Genomic DNA, 18,498 nt, shown 5'->3' with positions numbered 1-18,498 from the left:
AATGATCATGAATAGAGGAGAGGAGGAGAAGAGAAGTAGATGAGAGTAGAGGACAGAACCCCAGTGCACCATACTTTCCCCAGCTTCTAACTTCTACCAGCCTAATACCAACTAATTGTTATTATTGAATTTAATTCAGACGTTAATAGTAATTTGCATGCACTATTGTAAATGTAGCATATGGTAATAATACTAACAATGGTGGCGCAGTGGTCAGCCCGCTTGCCTCACAGCAAGAAGGCCCTCGGTTCAAGTCCCAGCTGGGGGACCTGAAACAGAAAATCAATTACATTTTATTTTCTCCCCGTGCATGTGTGGGTTTTTCCGGGAAGTAGAAACTGTGTCTGCCTGTCTTCCATGAGCTCAGAGCTTATTCCATAAAACAGGGGTTTGGTGGCTGTACGTCCAACTGTACTTATACTAATTCTAGGAACCACAAGCACTCCTGCGTTTTGGGAGCGAAGTGTTCTGTTTGGATGGTAAGGCACTATGAGGTCTTTGATATAAGATGGGGTCTTACCATGTAAGGCCTTATAGGTTAGCAGGTTTGAACTTGATTCTAGAGTTACAGTGATCCAGCCTAGACGTACCATATACACAAATTAGTTTTTCAGCATCACTTTAAGATGATATATTTCTCATCCTGGATGTATTGCGTAGATGAAAAATGCTGTTTTAGAAGCTGGTGAGCTTTTAATGATCAATCCTGGTCAAATAAAACTCCCAGATTTAACTCTGAGGTTGTAATAAGAGGACTTTAAATGAAAGAAGTGGATTTTTTTTGTTTAAATTGGTCATACCTGGACTTTTGAAGGGGTAAAGCTTAAAGGAAAAACCAAATTTAAGGCGACTCATTGTAACTCTTCTACAAAGTTCTGGAAATTTTTCATTTCCTGTTTTCCAAATCCATGAATATCATCATCTAATCAGATGTTTAAACTTGCCGATCAATATGCTGCATATTTGGTCTGACTGGAGAGCAGGTTAAACGGGTTAAAGGTTGCAGAAGTTATTTAAGCAGGCCAGCAGAGTAGTGGAGCACATCCTTATTTACAGAGCTGGGCTGGCCCCCCCAGGACTCATTTTTCAAAGGATTAAAGACAAATTATGTCCCTATCTCGAAGCTTACAGGAAGATTATCTTTAGTTTTCCTTTGATTAAACTTCATCTGCAGGAAAATTGATTTAATTGCTCACAAAAAACATCGTCCATCCCCATTTCTTACATTTCTTTCAGCTCTGTTCTTTCTCATACAGTGGAATCTAAAACCCTTAGTGCATATTTGCCTAAACCGCTTGACTTTTGTTTATTTATGTCTTCTGTGTTTTTAATGCCGAATCTCCAGACATCTCGCACAACCTGTTTGTCTACAAACGTGTGAAGTCGCTTCCTTCTTAAAACGTGTCCGTTCACGTCTCTTTACTGTTTCCGAGGGCAATGCTTGATGCATTTAAAACAGTCAGTGCCCTTATTATAGCCACTCTGTGATTTCCCATGAGCATGTGCTCATCACCGGGTGAGGCTGAAGCCAGAGCCATCAATATTTCCCTGCTAATCGGCAGGGGATTGGGGGCCAAACAGGATCTCTCTCCTGAGTTCCCTCTCTGGTGCTGCAACACCTGACGGTGATTCTGCAGTGGGCGGTCTTTTGGCATTGGTCATTTGTGTGTGTGTCAAGAGGAAACACCTGCTACCAACTGAAGATCTGAGGCGTGATATGCAGATGAGGAGTCAGCGCCGGCCGAGGCGGCAGCAACTGTCAACAACCTGAAAAGCCATCTAAGGGAGCAAGCACGAGCACTAGTGTTTTTGGTTTTATGTCCCAAAAGCACCAACCATTGACTGTATAGAGAACAGTGACCCCTCCCCTCTCGCGCTCCAAACAGGAAGTTCCTGCTGGAAGCCAAAATCCATAGACTTTTATTCAGTATATGTGTCAGAATAACCATTCTTGCTCTGATACCTTTTTAAAACGTTTTTTTAAACATTTTTTTTAAATATTTACTGCTATAGTTCAGGTTTTAAACTGACCAATCAGATCCCTCATGAAAGTATGTGGTCTCCCGTCAAATGCTCCAAAGGTTTGACAGATTTTGTCACTCACTTTCAAGTGTTAGGGGCGCGGACTTCCAGCCACCTCACTCCCGATCGGTGAGAGTGGTTGCCATGGAAATGTTGCCATAGAAATGTGATGCGATTTGCGCACCACATTCACGTCTGCCGGCATCTTTGACGCGCGTCAAACCAACTGTTGGACGTCTTGACGCCCCGGCAGTGGAGCAACCGCCACAGTTTTTCTGGACTTCAATCGTCACATCATAGAAAACATGGATGATGTTGAGAGTAGTTTGTGTTTAGTGGGAGCTGCACCTGACGGCCGTTTCAACCATTACTTCCGTCTGTCTGTGACCTATTGGCCACACCCCCATTTCAAAAAAGGGGGGGAAAAAGTCAATGTAACCACCTAGTGGTTACTGTGTGTAGGGTGTTTGGCTCCACTTTGACCTTCAAACCATCTTAACCCTTGTGCTATCTTAGATGACCCCACCCTTACATTGACGTGTTCTCCCTACCATGACAAAGGTGGATAAAGGTGGAAAGATTTCATGTAATCCATGGACACCAGTGAAGATCACAAACCATTGAAGAAAGAAGGTTCAACGTACTGTCTAGTGGGTCTAGATGACCCAACTCCCAATGTTAAAGTGCCTAGGATAGCACAAGGGTTACAGGAGGAAATGTAAGTCTAGGCTTATGGTGTAAACATACTGAATGCAGAAATATTTGCTTGAGGGTTTTTTTATTTTAAGAATTCTTCATTAATATGTGCTTTTAGCATGTGTGTTGTTTGTATGCAGGTGTCATGCAGGTGCTTATTTGTTAATGTTTTTTATTTTATTTTTATTTTTATTTTCCAGAGCTCCATGGAGTCTCCAAACCTGGAGTTTGAATATGGAGACACAGACACACTCACTGCTGAACTCTCAGGTACGTTCAGAAGTTTGTTAAACGGAACCAGGTTAAAAAAAAAAATCTTTATTTAAACAGGAAAGGCCTGAAGAGAGTCACTCATTCACTTGTAGGAGCTGGGACCCAGTACTTTCACTTACCTCCACTGTAGAAATTAAAAAGCATTAATAAAGCATGTGTTCAACAGCCTTACTTAGGTGCAGTGGGGTTAATGAAGGCAGTTAGGTAGAGAGAATGTCCTGTCCTCCTGGTCCAGAAGTTGATAAACCTTTTCAACCAGAGGTCCAAAACTTTGACCATTAATGAAGATTGATAAAAGATTAGATCAGTTTTAATGTATATTAAGTATTTCCTGTTTCTGTCTATCTTTTACAAATGAGATTCATTTCCAAAAAGCTGATAGATATGACAGCAGATACAATCCACATTAAGTCTATGAAAACACTTTTTTTAGAAGTTTTAAAGACTCACTCCAATGAAAATGTTTGGTGTTTTTAACATGTTCTTGTTGCATTTTTCAACAATCCAGATATAAATTTGAGTATTTCTTTTTATTCAAATCATTGTGAACCAGGAGCACAAAAAAATACAGTTAAAAAAAGGGTTTATTTGTGACAGAAAATAAGCTGGGTGGCCCACAAGCTCCCTGCTTCAAGCTCTTAGCAATGAGGAGCAATGGGGGCTCTGTGGCAACACTCCCTTCCACAACTTCAAGGGGAATTTTAAGCGAACTACTGCCGCTCTGCAGAAACTATGTCCAAGAAATTGACACAGTTTTTTTTTTAAATTTTGGCTAAAAACAGCATAATTAAAAAACCATTGTGAATAGTTTGAAAATAGATCAAAAGATGATTGGAGCGGGAGTTTCATATGTAGAAACCCCAGAAATGACAATACATATTTGCATTATCTTTTCAACAGAGCAGATACGCCCCATAAAAAACCTTTTACATTAGGATAAAAACTGGATTGGGTTATTCTAACAAGTGCTTCCTGTTGTTTTTTCTGCAGAACTCTACAGTTACACAGAGGAGCCAGAGTTCGCCTTAAACAGAGACTACTTCGAGGAGGATTTTAGGACCCATTGTAAGTCGTGTATCTGAAACTGACCTGTGCTGCTGCTTTACAGATCAAGTAGCTAAAACAGAGTTGAGTTTGTTTGATAGACTACGAGGTTAGATCTGCTCTTAATCGCTGGTCCAGGGCTGTTATCTGGCCTTTCAAAGCTGCAGTTGATAAAGTTATGTGACCTGTAGATGCTGTTTGCAGTCACAGTGACCTTATGTTAGGGCTGGGCGATAAAATGATAATTAAATCGTGATATAACTTTATATTGATAGAAGAATGAGTTTATCGCGATAGACTTTTATTTTGAAGGGTCAGAAAAACTACCGACTACCAGTAGATATTATCGTTTCCAACTAGATATTATCGCCCGATATGAAAAAAACTAAATTGTGATATTAAAAATTCTGTCTCCCAGCCCTACCTAATATGGTCTTCAAAGAGGGTATCTGCTTTTGACTGTTTGATATAAGTGATTTTAGGAGGTGAAGCTAAAGATGACCTCACACATATTGATGATTTTTAAACTCCACTCCATTGTTTGGTTTATTTTCACACTGCACTTTTGAGGGCAGACCAACCCACTTGGACTTGTTGCGAGCTGGAACCGCTACCGTATTTTCAGCTGCACCGTCAATGAAAGGTTTATTTTCAAACCCATGTCATATTTAAGGCGTACCGAAGTATAGGGCGCATTAAGCGAGACAACAGATTCAGAAGCTGCGTTTCCATTAACCTATGAAAATGTGCAAATTTGATTTGCGATAATAAATTTGACCAATGGAAACATGACAATATCCGGGGGAAAACTCGCAGTTATCGAAAAAAAGAAGTTTTTGCACTTGGAAGAGATGTTTTTGTAGGAAATATCAAAATTGACATATTTTGCAAAACTGCAATGAAAATATTTTTTTTTTAAGTGAGTTAATGAGTCACATAACAGACAACCAGATACCAATGGCTGCCTTGGGCACTGCACAGCGGGCGTCACAGGAAGTCCTACAGCATCACACAGCTCACATCCATTGCCATGTTTTTGAATGACGTGGTTGGTTTGTGTTTTTCGATAAAGTTTGTGTTTCGATTATTTGCCTTATCATGGAATCGGATTTCATAGTGACGTATGGATGGTGTCTCTTTAAATTCACTGAAGAACCAACCGTATGAAAATTGATTGTGGAGGATAAATTAATGATTGCGGTTTGTGCCCGGATGGAATTATATGAAACCAAGTCTTTCTTTCATATATCGAAGCTGTGAAAAAGTGCATTTTTGAATGCCCGGTGTAAACGTAGCATAAGAGTGTTACTATCAGAAATCAAAACACATATCATTTATTCAAGACACAATTAAAGAAATGGCTCATTGACAATCAGAACTGTCAACACTAAGTTAATTACCTCTCGCTGATCCTCGCTACTGTAACGTATTTTATGTGCACGTATGTTCTTACATTTGTCTGATCTTGGATTGTTTTATAACTAATTTGTTTTTAAGTTAACTGCTAATTTTATTGAATGCATTGTTTAATATATGTATCTAATATTATGTAGATATGTAATTTTACTTTGATATTTAGGGTGATTTTAACATCTACCCAGGGACTGCAGATGAAAAATAGCCCTTTGGCTAACTCTGGCATATTGACAGAAATGTTTATTAATATGCGCTGTCCCCCTATATTAAAATAAATTAAAATAAAAACAAAAAAAAAGGAAGAGAAAGCGGTGAAAGTCTGCATGCTTTCCAATTTACAGTGGTGGACATAATTGTTGGTACCCCTCAGTTAAAGAAAGAAAGTCCACAGTGATCACTGAAATGACTTGAAACGTTTAAAAGTAACAATAAATTAAAATTTATTGAAAATTAAATAATCAAAATCAGCCATTACTTTTGAGTTGTTGATTAACAGAATTATTTTAAAAAACAAACTAATGAAATAGGGCTGGACAAAAATGATGGTACCTCCGTAAAAGACTGAGAACTAATTGCCCAGGGGGTCATGATGAACTCAGGTATGTCCTTTAATTGACATCACTGCTGTTTTTAAACCCATAATCAGACAGCCTGCCTATTTAAACGGAGTCAAATAGTCACGTTGCTGTTTGGTGAAAAGGTGTGTACCACACTGAACATGGACAACAGAAAGCCAAGGAGAGAATTGTCCCAGGACATTAGAAACAAAATTATAGACAAACATTGTAAAGGTAAAGGCTATAAAACCATCTCTAAGCAGCTTGAAGTTCCTGTGACGACAGTGGCACATATTATCCAGACGTTTAAGACCCACGGGACAGTAGCCAACCTCCCTGGACGTGGTCGGTAGAGGAAAATTGATGACAAATTGAGGAGACGGATAGTTGGAACTGTATCCAAAGAGCCCAGAACAACCTCCAAAGACATTAAAGAACTCCTAGATCAAGGTACATCAGTGTCAGATCTCACCATTTGTGGTTGTTTGAGCCAGAGTGGACTTCATGGGAGACTACCAAGGAGGACACCACTGTTGAAAGGAAATCATAAAAAAACCCGACTGGAATTTGCAAAAATGCATGTTGACAAGCCACAAAGCTTCCAGGAAAATGTCCTTTGGACAGATGAGACAAAACTGGAGCTTTTTGGTAAGGCACATCAGCTCTATGTTGGTAGACTCAAAAATGAAGCATCCAACCAAAAGAACACTGTCCCTACTGTGAAACATGGAGGAGGCTCAGTTCTGTTTTGGGGCTGCTTTGCTGCATCTGGCACAGGGTGTCTTGAAGTTGTGAAGGTAAAATGAAATTTCAAGAATATCAAGGCATTCTGGATAGAAATGTGCTGCCTAGTGTCAGAAAGATTGGTCTCAGTCGCAGGTCATGGGTCTTCCAACAGGACAACGATCCAAAACACACAGCCAAAAACACCCAAGAATGGCAAAGAGAAAAGCGTTGGACTATTCTGAAGTGGCCTTCTATGAGCCCAGATCTGAATCCCATTGAACATCTGTGGAAGGAGCTGAAACATGCCATTAGGAGAAGATACCCGTCAAACCTGAGACAAGTGGAGCAGTTTGCTCATGAGGAGTGGGCCAAAATACCTGTGGACAGGTGCAGAAGGCTCATTGACAAATACAATAACCGTTTCATTGCAGTGATTGCCTCAAAAGGTTGTGCAACAAAATATTAAGTTATGGGGACCATCATTTTTGTCAAGCCCTATTTCATTATTTTTTTTTTTTAAATAATTCTGTTAATCAACAACTAAAAAGTAATGGCTGATTTTGATTATTTAATTCAAACATTTTAATTTATTGTTACTTTTGAACATTTCAAGTCATTTCAGTGAGCATTGTGCACTTTCTTTCTTTAACTGAGGGGTACCACCAATGTTTTCCACCACTGTATATCTTTTTTTTTATGCCAAGTGAGTACAACACCCCACTTTTCAGTGAATGTCTGTTTGAAAAGAGCAAAAGCTCAACCTGAAGGTTGAAATCAACCTATCATACAAAAGTAGTCATTGCAGGTTTTCAAAAGATGTTTGTCCCTTGTGTGCAGCTGTAGTGTTTTAAGTTCATGGCGTGAGGGCTAACATAATGTTTTGATCCTTTAATGTCCTAAAAGTATGATCAGCCTGACAGCTCTACTCATGTGATCGATGTGGGCTGGGACAGTTTGATCATGAGCCTTGTTACAATGATTACTTTACAAGAGATTAGGTATTTTTAATCCCTCCTGTGCAGAAATAATCTCGTTTTTTTATGCTAAGTGTTTCATTAGATAGATAGATAGATAGATAGATAGATAGATAGATAGATAGATAGATAGATAGATAGATAGATAGATAGATAGATAGATAGATAGATAGATAAATTTTTTTTGCGTGCATGCAAAAAAAGAGACATAACTCCCAGAAAACAAGCCGGAGTTGGATGAAAGCTTTATTTCCCTTATGGACCCAGAGTGGCCTCTTTACACGCTGCTCTTTCATTACAGCGACCCTGGCTGACAAACGATCGTTTCCCTGCTTGACTTGAGGTTTACGCACCAGAGCCACCTCTGATCTTTCTGTCTTTTCCCACATAAACCCTAAAATTCCCCGTCAGTCACTCCAATAAATTGCTGTGATAATTAAACACACATACGAGTCTCTCCGAAGATGGCGTTAAAAATAGAGGCTTCGTCTGGGTCTCTTTAATAAAATATCAGCCCCTCACTGATGATGAGGATGACGATGATGATGATAATGATGATGATATTAGGCTGCTTAATGTCCCCTTAATCAAATGAAGACTCCAAGAATAGACGACGGTCCAAACAATCATCCTTTATAGATGAGACAGGCTTGTATTTTTTTCTTCTGTGGGTGCGGTGATGTCATCGTGTGAAGTTCACCAACCGTCCTGCTCGTGTTTACCAGTACACAACACCATCTTCTCTGTGGTTACTTCATGTTAGTCACTCCTCAGAAGTGCGCTGTAATCCTCCAGCTAGACTCATAAAACCAACAGCCCATCTTTCTGACAGCAAGTGAATGCCAATATTTTAAATCACTTTTGGGAATCCCAAGTATGATAAAGGGGATTTGATAGACATTACATCTACATTTTGTTTCTTCCAAAGAAATAATTTGTCAAGCTAAAACAATAATGCCACAGCTTTTGTTTGTTGGATCCATTCAAATGAAAATTGTGTTTTGGGTGTTTTTAACACGCTCCTGTAGCATTTTTCCGGTGATGAAGGACATTTATTTAAAAAATTAAGCTCAAAATTGCATTTCTGAGTATTTCTATTTCAATTATTGTTAATCAGGAGCAGACAAAAAAGATCACAGTGATGATGCAGAAAATAATCTGGGCAGGCCACAAGCTCCCTGCTCCGATCCACTATGACCCATCTTTGCAGACGATTAGATCCATGTCTTCGTCTTTCTTGTCCAAGTTTGCATCTGGTCTCGCCCAGGGGGGTAATTCAGTCGATAGATCAGCCACTGTGTGAGGGGCTGTAAGTTAGCGGTAGAGTTGGTAAACTCAGAGCTCCCAGCAACAGGGAGGGAAAGGGGGCGGGGTTGCTCTGTCCCAACAGTTTTTTGGTTTTAAATAGTTTTTCATATTTTTATTTAGAAAATATTTTTTACTATTGGTCTTACACTTTTAAACATTATTTCTATGGTTTTAATAACATAATAGTCTGCCCGAATAAACGGTCTATTGTCGGTTTTAATAAAGCTTCTCAAGTATTGTTAAAATTGTTGTAGAGAATTTTACTTCCAGGTTGAAGTGCATTTAAAAATGAAAGTCAGGGAAGCCATGTCAAATAACCAAGTGTTTTTGTTTCTTTTTTAATTTTTCCCCCACTGTGAAACAGTTCAACTTTACAAGATAAAACAAACACAAAGGCTGCTTTATAAAACCAGTGTTAGCCTCTTAGGACGTAGAACCAGAGGAACCTTGTAATTCCCAGTCATCATCCATCCATCTGTTTCTGAACCACCTAATCAATTTTGTTGCTGGAGCCTATCCCATCTTCATTTATTCTATGTTTAACTTTACTTTTGGACACAAGAGACACTCATATTAGATGTAATCTCTCTTAAAAAAAAACACTGGTTAAGGCAAAACCTTTTTTTGTTTGCAAACTTGGTCTCTATTTTTACTGTATTAAAAAAAAACAAGACCTCTACAATAAATTATGCTGATGAAATAACTCTGACTGGACTCTGGGAATTTGCTTTTCCTGCAGCTGGGGGCCGGAGGTGGACTGAGCTGACTGTGGACGAGCAGAGGGCTTATGTCATGAGGCTCCTGGATGCCCTGGAGGTGACAGACAGAGATAAGAGGCTGAAGGTGGCCAGGGCCATCCTCTACCTGGCGCAAGGTGTGTGAGGCCCCCATGTGGAAAATCCCACAGCTCAAACCAAAGCAATATAGGCCTGTAGTAATAGCAGACCACTTAACTACAGTTAATACAAAAAAGATGCTACAGAACTCTTAACAGCATAAACGTCCATGTTGAGTCCTAAATTATTGACAAAAATGTTAAAAAATAAGGTGAATTTCATTCAAAAATGCTAAAAAGTTCATTTTATTTGCTAAAATAAAAACTAAATAAACAGAGAAAGTGGAAAAAAAAATACATCTGGGTCCTGAACAATCCAAAAAAATCGACACTGTTGAGAATAATAAAGTCAATAAAGTGATTTTTGTTTAGATGTCAGCAGGAACATTCTAGGAAAACTGAACAGTTATGAAGGAACTGTTTTTTTTACCCCCTAAAGAAGCGTCTTAGCTTTGTAACAAAAACACACGTTTTTTTTTTCTGTTATTTTTTTCTTCTTCAGGAGTGTTTGATGAGTGCGACACAGAGGGAGACGTGCTCCACTGGTCCCGGCATAACGTCTTCCTCCTCTACGACATGGGCATCTTCACGGCACTGCTGGAACTGCTCAGCATGGAAATAGAGTGAGTATGAGGGCAGAAAAAAGGATTAAAAGAAGCATAAAAAATGCCCACAATCAGCAAGAGATGGGGGTGCAACAAATCAGCACTGCTGCTGCTGCTATCAGTCAGCGTCAGGACCTTCTATTGTTTCATAAGCGGCTGGGAGGTATCATGGCACAGTCTGGCATGTCGTCAGGCTGCTCGACAAAAACAGGGCCATCAGGCAGACGCACACACACACACACACACACACACACTGCGTCTGGCAGGGACCGAAAAAGCCCTTTGTGAGTCTCCGAGCTCCATCATAATTCGACACTCACTTCCCAAGTCACACTTGCAGATTGCAAAGATTGACACGTGCTGGTCCACTGGTTACATAAAAAAAAAGCTGGCCGATATTTTGTGCAGTGATGCAGTATTATCTGTGTGTAGTAACAACCAGGCGTGCAGCAGTGCAGTGAGGAAGCCGGCCATCTCCCTCGCAGACAGCACAGAGCTCAGGTAAGTCATGTGAGCCCATCAATCTCTCAGTTCTCCTTTGCTCTGCTTTGTTGTTAAGAAAATAGCCCCTCTTGAAGCCCAGAAATCATTGCTTTTTTTTAATCACCCAATGATTTCGTTAGAACCCCTTTAAGAGTTGCAGGGTTGCTGGAGCCTATCCCAGCTACTGCTGGGTGAAGGGAGGGTTCGCCCCTTAAGGGGTTGCCAGTCTGATGCAGCGCCACATTCTCACATTCACACCCAGGGACTATTTAGAGCAGGCGTGTCAAACTTCAGACCTCGAGGGCCAGCCCCCTGCTGGTTTTCCAGAAATTCTGCCTTATTTGTTGTTTTGCTGTTACCCGGATCAGGTGTGTTTAGCCAATAAGGAGCTTCAATGGCAGGTTGGTTGAAAAACATGTAGGACAGGCCTGGAACTGAACACCCCCTGATTTAGAGCAATCAGTCAACCTATGAAGCAGGCCTGCACAATAAATCCCAAATATATCGTCATAGCGATATCAGCCTGTGTGATAGGACACTGTACACTGCGATAAGTGTTTTCCTTAGAGATTTACACACATGCTGAAACAATCAGATTGATGCTTGAAGCATTTAATTTCAAATCAAATGAATCCTATGGGGACGAAGGTCATTTGGAGTATAATTTAAGTTGTGTTGACTTGCTTAAATGAATTGTAGCAGTAAATTTTGTTTTTTGCTATTTGCTCATTTATTGCAAATAATATTGTCATTGCAATATTGGTCACCAATGTCGCAGGTTTTCCTCACATCGTGCAGCTCCACTACAAAGTACAACAGTCCCTTTCTATATCGCAGGTCACCTTTCACGGTTTCACAGATTTTGTTTTTCAGTGTGACTTTCTGCTTTTCTTTTCATTTTTCTAACACCACGTTCTGCTTCCTGATTGGCTGTTGGCCTTGTCAATCAATCTCCTCTGTGCTGTGTCTCCTGTACAGAATGCACTCAGCTAGCTTGCTAAAGTTGCATAAATCTTCAATCAGGAGCAAATCTTTGTTGGACAGGAGTTGGACAGCCTTAAAACATCTGGAAACCTTACTTTGCAGATTTCACCTCAAAAATATGATTTCCTTTGATTAAAGTATTCTCACTTTTACCTGTAAACACCTCCAGATTCCTTATACCTGTGCAAGCATGCGACGCCCATGACCTTTGTGTTTTCATAGAGTTTTACTGAGTATAATGTACCTGATGGTGGAGACCATTAGAGTCCAAACAGAGGATGACCAACCAGAGTGGAGAGCAGCCAGGGAGGCCTTCAAGACCGAGTTAGGTGCGTGTCTGTAAAGTGTTCCTGACGTTACAGTTGTTTCCATCCATCAGAACTCACAGTTCATTCACGCTTTACCCCTCAGGCTCCCCTCTGTACAGTGGAGAGCCCTTTGCGTTGCTCCTCTTCACCATGGTGACCAAGTTCTGCAGCATGAACGCGCCTCACTTCCCCATGAAGAAGGTCCTGCTGCTTCTGTGGAAGACATTACTGGTTAGTTCCCTGTAGATAAAGACTCGCAGCCTTGGATGTTGACTGTTGATTTTAAGCTACTATAAATGTCCAGTCATTGGCAGTCGACCTTTTAACCTTTAACTCCAGTGTTGACGTTCTTTGAATCAGTGTAACTTTCCAACCGTTTACGCAACTGACATAATTCCAAAGGATTCTGAAGCAGAGAAAAGCAGTTCACACAATCAACGTAAACAATCTGAAAAAGTCGATTTGTGCTGATATGCATCTTTTTAGGGGAGCGTATCTGTCTCATATTTCAAAGTAAAAGTCTATACCGGAAATACTTTTGCATTTTCACAATAAAGCTGCGTTCGTTGACTCAAAAATAAAATGAAAAATCGATTTTCTACTTCATTGCCGCTCATTCTGTGACATAACTAAAGCGATAATGCAAAGAGGGGATTGCATTTTCGTTTTCACATCCACAGCGTAAGAACTGTCGTATAAATCATTTCTAGTCAGGAGTTCCAGGGGGAGGCGGGGCGATGGCGTGCGTCGGGGCTCTCTGATGTAAAAAGCCGTTTGGCGGATTGAGTTTTCATTTTATTTTTGAATCAACAAACGCAGCTTTATAGTGAAATGAAAAAGCATTTCCGGTATCCGGTGCTTCCATAGCATTTTAGACATTTATACTTATACACTTTTGCATAAAAGTGTGTGTGATTCTTCTGTCCCAGCGACAGCACCCATGTTAAAGGGTTTAAACCCCGGTTCTGAATATCCATCCATTCATGTCCTGATTAAAGCTGATTAATGGGGATCAGGCTTGTTCTGTCAATCCGAACATGGAATCTTCAGATCCGATTAGAAAACCAAGCAGAATTGTTAATGTAGAAAACTAAGGGTTGGGCCGACTTTTATAGACGACTTACTACGCTAGCCCTTCATCTTCACAAAGAAAACTGCAAATGACTGTGCTTTCTAGTTCACAATGGGGGGGTTCCAGGAGCTGCAGGAGATGAAGGTGCGATCCCGGGAACGTCTCAATCTGCCCCCGCTCCCAGAGGACAGCATCAAGGTGGTCCGAGCCATGAGGGCGGCCTCGCCGCCAGCCACCGCCATGGAGCTCATTGAGCAGCAGCAGCAGCAGAAGAGAGGCCGCCGCAGCCGCAGGGTACAAAGCTCCTCCACACACAGCGACAGTAAACGCACACAAGCGCACACGAAGCCAGGGTGTGTTGACGCTTGTGGTTTAGTCATAAAATATAAGTTGTTTTACCCTTTTTAACGTTACAAACCTAAAAAAGAGAAAAATGTCAATTTGCTAAAGATTTTTTATCTTGTAAAATGGTCATTGGGTAAAATCTGTAAATAGGAATGGATGGAGTGTGTGGTAAGAGAACCTTCATTTGGAGGCCATTTTCACTTCCCTGGCAGGAAATGACATCACAAAACCCCAGAAAATGTGCTGGAGCCACAATGTAAACACGTTTATTAATGTTAATCTTTATTGGTTAAACCGGGAGGCTAAAAAACCAAACAACAAACTTGTTAAAAGGGAAACTGACTTGGCTTCAGTTCATTCCATTTTTAAACATGTTTCAGTGCAGAAGTAAAGAAGTTGCCACTTAAGTTAAGAATTTTAACTATTTTTTAAAATCATTTTAGTTTATTGCAAGTGAGATGTTTTTTTGAATACTTAGTGGAAGTAATGTTGGTATACATCTGACACTTGTATTGATCCGTAAAAATGACAATGATCTACATTTAGAGCTACAAGTTTTATATCTTGCATTCATAGTTGTTTCCTTGAAAATCTGCATGTCCTTGGGCCGAGCTGGGTTCACATTTCACTTAAACTGCAGCCAAATGCAACGGATACTACTTCAAATGATCCATAATAACACTTCAATCCCATACAAGTGGATGTTGATCAAGCTAAAGAGAAATCGGGTCCTTTTTTTTTGTCTGTAAGGTTTTTTTGTTTTTTTTTGTAAGAGAAAAATGAAAGGATTAAGATCTGTGTCTCAAAAGCTGGCCTCCAGTCTTACTCACAAGGTTTCCCGCCTGTCATGATGCGTCACCATCAGCTGTTAGTGATGAGCGTTGCTCGCCACACAAACTGAGTGACAACACCCCCACTCCATTGGTTGTGGTCTTGTATAAAAAGTATATGACAGCGCTTTTGCTCCCTCAGTTCAATTTATGAGGGAGAACAGCTACGAAGACACTAACCACTCAATAAAACAGAAGCAATGCACAGAGCCATGAAGAAACACAATTTAAACCCTCACAAAAAAATCAGACAAGTGTCGGATCACCAAAAGTCCCTCTCTGATCATCTTTTGATCCTTTTCATAAGCATTCCCAGTGGTCTTTCAATTATGATTATGCTGTTTTTAGCCAAAATAGAAAAAAAGAGTGCTGTTAAGTATAAAGGTTACTGCATAGCAGCTGTAGGTTATTAGAAATATGCCACAGTTGTGGGCAGGACCGTTGTAAAGCAACCCCGCCCCACTTCCCCTCCCAGTTGCTGAGAGTTTACACCCTCTCCCGCTAGCCGTACGGTTTGAGCTCGGATGAGGAAAACAAAGACGTATGGATCGATTCATTTTTTCACGTAACAGGTCAAATGTTTTTTCCAACAGCTTTTTTTTCCAACAGCACCTGATTTACAACAGTTTGGATAAAGACATGTTCAGAAATGCAATTTTGAGCTTAATTTTCTTTACATCTGTCCTCCATTATCAGGAAAATGCTACAAAAACATGTTAAAAAAACACCAATTTTGAATAGAATTGGTCTTTAAAGGACAAAATAGAATAAAACCATCTATGCATGTTCAACACAAAATCGGGAGCACAAAACGTATGTGAGCAGCAGAAAAAAGAAGGTCTCATAACTGCAAAAGAAAACAATTACATCACAGACTTGGAGAATGCAAAAGTAATAATAAAGAAAGAAAAACGTTCAAACACTGGACCAAAGAAGCCAAGACATGCAGAAACAACAACATAAACCTAGATAAAGGCGCAAACAGGCTGTTACCTACAGTTGTGGTCAAAAGTTTTGAGAATTACACAAATAATAATAGATGCAAGTTGCTATTAAAAAAATTAGGCAGCAACTTTTCTAATTTCCAATGTAATTCTCAAAACTTTTGGCCACGACTGTATTTAAGAAGTTCTTTTCTAAAAACGGCACCCAGGTAGAGGGGGCGTGGTCACTTGGATACACAGCTCAGTAGGCCACGCCCATCAAAAATCAACCGATGGTGGCACATCATGATGAGAACAAAGCTTTCTCAGAAAGACTACAGCACAGCAATCAAAACATGTCAACAAAGACTATATTTTCACATTTGGGTCAGAAAATCAAGCTAATCCATACAATTGTGAATCCACCTGAGATGAAAAAACTGATGCATTTAGTCACAAATTGCAGACATACCTAATTTTATTTTGTTATTTAAAAGTGGTTTGCTTTCATTTTTAAAACACACGTTCAAATAAAAGCTTCCTTCATTCCAATATGGATGTAGCTTCAAAATATCATCATAACAGGAAGTCCCTGCTGCAGTAAAATTCATTATTCAGCCCCAAATTATTCACAGCCACCCCAAATTTTGACTTTTATAGAATATTCAACATTTAAATTTAGCTATCAGGTCTGTTTTTATTTCAAAATAAAGGCTTTTTTTTAAATAAAAATAAAAATTAATGTGTTGAAAGCAGTGACATCAATGGTCAAAAAAATTGCTAAAAGTTCAAGTTTGTTGTAGCTTTCAGTGCTACACCTATAGCACACATAGTCTGTTTGTTTTGCTTAAAATGTCACCTTTTGTGTTTTTTTTTCTTTATTTTCTTTCTTTAGTTTGTTATATGTGCAAAAAATAAAGCAACCTCCGACACGCGCGGCAACATCTCACCCTAACCCTTGCTTTTCTAACAAAACCAGTTAAAGACGTTCCCTGTTGCGAGTTAACTAGATGACTGTGGTGCTCATACTGCTTTGTGAGTTCAAAAAATAGCTTTATTTTCATTTTTATTTTGAAGGGACAGCCTTGCCCGCTAACTTCCCTCTGGTTTCTTATTGCCCCTCTTCCTTCTGTTCCCACAGAGTGCCTTTGTTGATAGCTTGGAAGGAGACAGTCCCTTTCTCAAGAAGCAGGTCTTTACCCACAAATTCCCACTTTTCCTCTTGCATTTTCCTCTCTGCACCAGGCTGGATTTTTGCACTCTTCTCCCACATCCCCAAATTTCCACAGTGCCTCTGTTTCTCTCTCTTCTTCCTGTCTCTTTTGTTTTTTATTCATTTATTTATTTTAAAGGATCATTCATATGCAGCTTCGTTGGGTCTCTTGATAACCGGGCGATAATGAGCTCACATCTCTCCTTACCTGCAAGGTGTCAGTTGAAGCTTTCCTGAAATCTTTCCTACAGTTTTGAGAGTTTATTATTGTGAGGATCCCAGTTTTTTGATATTGAGAGCTTTAGATAAAAGTTAGTTAATTAGATAAAAGTTTCTCAAATTAAAACAACTCCAGTAAAATTCACTAAAATCCTTTACTTTTTTGTACACATCTGTTCCTACCTTGCAGTGGTTGAATAGTCAATAAATTTAAAGTTTTATATTCATGTAATTGGTACATTGGATCTGTTTACGTGGATTTTTGAAGCTGCTGTCTGTAAATGAAAGACCTGATTCATTCTGTTTTTATTGAGATGTTTAAATGGTTCCAAAATACTTGTCTCCCCTTTTTTATATGGTTCTTTTCTGTGCGACAGGAAGGTATAGTTAGATTCAGCTTTGTGCTGATATGCAACACTTTACAGCAGTGAAGTGTTTACCAAATCAATCTGCTGATTCTGTCCTGGAGAAAAGCAGCTTTGCACCGTTATGCTAACTCTACGTTAGTAATGTGTTGCAAATCGGTGCAAAGGCGATACGAAAAGCTGCTTTTCCCTGATCAGCTGATTCACGTCCAGGTTTACTAAAACTAGGCAAATCAAAGTACCAATGGAAACAACAACAAGCCTCTAGTGGTGAACTGGAGCTGGGCCTGGTTTTGTTTTCACATGAGCATTAATGCAGAAGTAAAAGCGTTCGATTCGTTCCTCGACCTTTAAATAGATTAAAACTACAGCAGACATTCCTGTTTTTTCTAACAGTATACATCGATTACAATAAAAAAAATGTACGTACTTATCCATTGTTCTTTTAAGAAAAATTTGACCTACCTAAAGTTAAAGTCCCACTATCTGTCACACACCTGGTTGTGTGAAATTTGTTCTCCGCATTTGACCCCTGGGGGAGCGGTGAGCTGCAGACACAGTCGCGCTAGGTTGGCTATTGACGGCTTAACCCCCCAATCCAACTAGTAAATGCTTAGTGTCAAGCAGGGAGGCATTGGGTCCCATTTTTAGAGTATTTGGTCTAGATTTGAACTCCAGACCTTCCAGTACAGAGCAGACACTCTACCACAAGGCCACTGAACTGGTGAGGTTTCTTGCCTGTTTCCTGCTTCCTCTCCCATTCACAATCATATCCATCTTTACTCCTTATCCTCTCTCTCCTCTTTCTTCACCCTTGGTTGCTCTTTATTTCTTCTGTTCTTGCTGTGTTATCTCTTCTCTTCTTCACTGTGGTCGGCCCAGTAATGGGTGACGGGGTTTGAGGGACAGGACTGACTTGCTGTGCTGTTATCATTAGAAGTGGTATTTTCTCTGTCCCATAAAGGCGGCATTTCCCCTCGTAGTCTTCATCACATTTCCACCAGGTTTGGCCTCAAATATTCACCCTGCACCGTAGAGTCTGGACTAGGGTCACTGTTTTGAAACGCATTCGTTTGACAGGTGGACTGAATCATTGAAGATGTAGGTGTAAGATTGGGGGCTTCTGTTGACCTCCGTCTCAAATGAATGTGGTTGAAAGCAGTCACCCTCAGAGAAGCAAAACAAAATGTAGCTTTTCTCTCATGTAGCAAAGAATGGCTTTTCCATAAAGAATGGCTCACGACACTGTTTCACACGCTCCCCTCTTCCCACAGTCATGCAATGGCAGCTCTCGCCACTT

General features: G+C 40.0%; 1 protein-coding gene across 2 annotated transcripts in view; it reads left to right on the top strand.

Annotated features, from left to right (window-relative positions):
* The window catches only part of LOC101159479 (striatin-interacting protein 1 homolog), a 40,455-nt gene that overhangs the window by 6,931 nt on the left and 15,026 nt on the right, over positions 1 to 18,498 (top strand). Inside the window, exons 2-10 of one of the 2 annotated variants that reach the window (XM_011490928.3) lie at positions 2,919 to 2,988; positions 3,982 to 4,056; positions 9,756 to 9,890; positions 10,354 to 10,474; positions 10,889 to 10,957; positions 12,146 to 12,252; positions 12,335 to 12,462; positions 13,409 to 13,597; positions 16,543 to 16,593. In XM_011490928.3, the coding sequence (XP_011489230.1) occupies positions 2,919 to 2,988; positions 3,982 to 4,056; positions 9,756 to 9,890; positions 10,354 to 10,474; positions 10,889 to 10,957; positions 12,146 to 12,252; positions 12,335 to 12,462; positions 13,409 to 13,597; positions 16,543 to 16,593 (945 nt within the window). The remainder of the gene's footprint in view (positions 1 to 2,918; positions 2,989 to 3,981; positions 4,057 to 9,755; positions 9,891 to 10,353; positions 10,475 to 10,888; positions 10,958 to 12,145; positions 12,253 to 12,334; positions 12,463 to 13,408; positions 13,598 to 16,542; positions 16,594 to 18,498) is intronic. The other variant, XM_011490929.3, reaches the window with a different exon arrangement.

Source organism: Oryzias latipes, chromosome 23 (genome assembly GCF_002234675.1).
Source record: "Oryzias latipes chromosome 23, ASM223467v1".
Taxonomy (NCBI): Eukaryota; Metazoa; Chordata; class Actinopteri; order Beloniformes; family Adrianichthyidae; genus Oryzias; species Oryzias latipes.
Note: the sequence above shows the minus strand (reverse complement) of the source record. Positions and strands in the feature narration are given on the sequence as shown.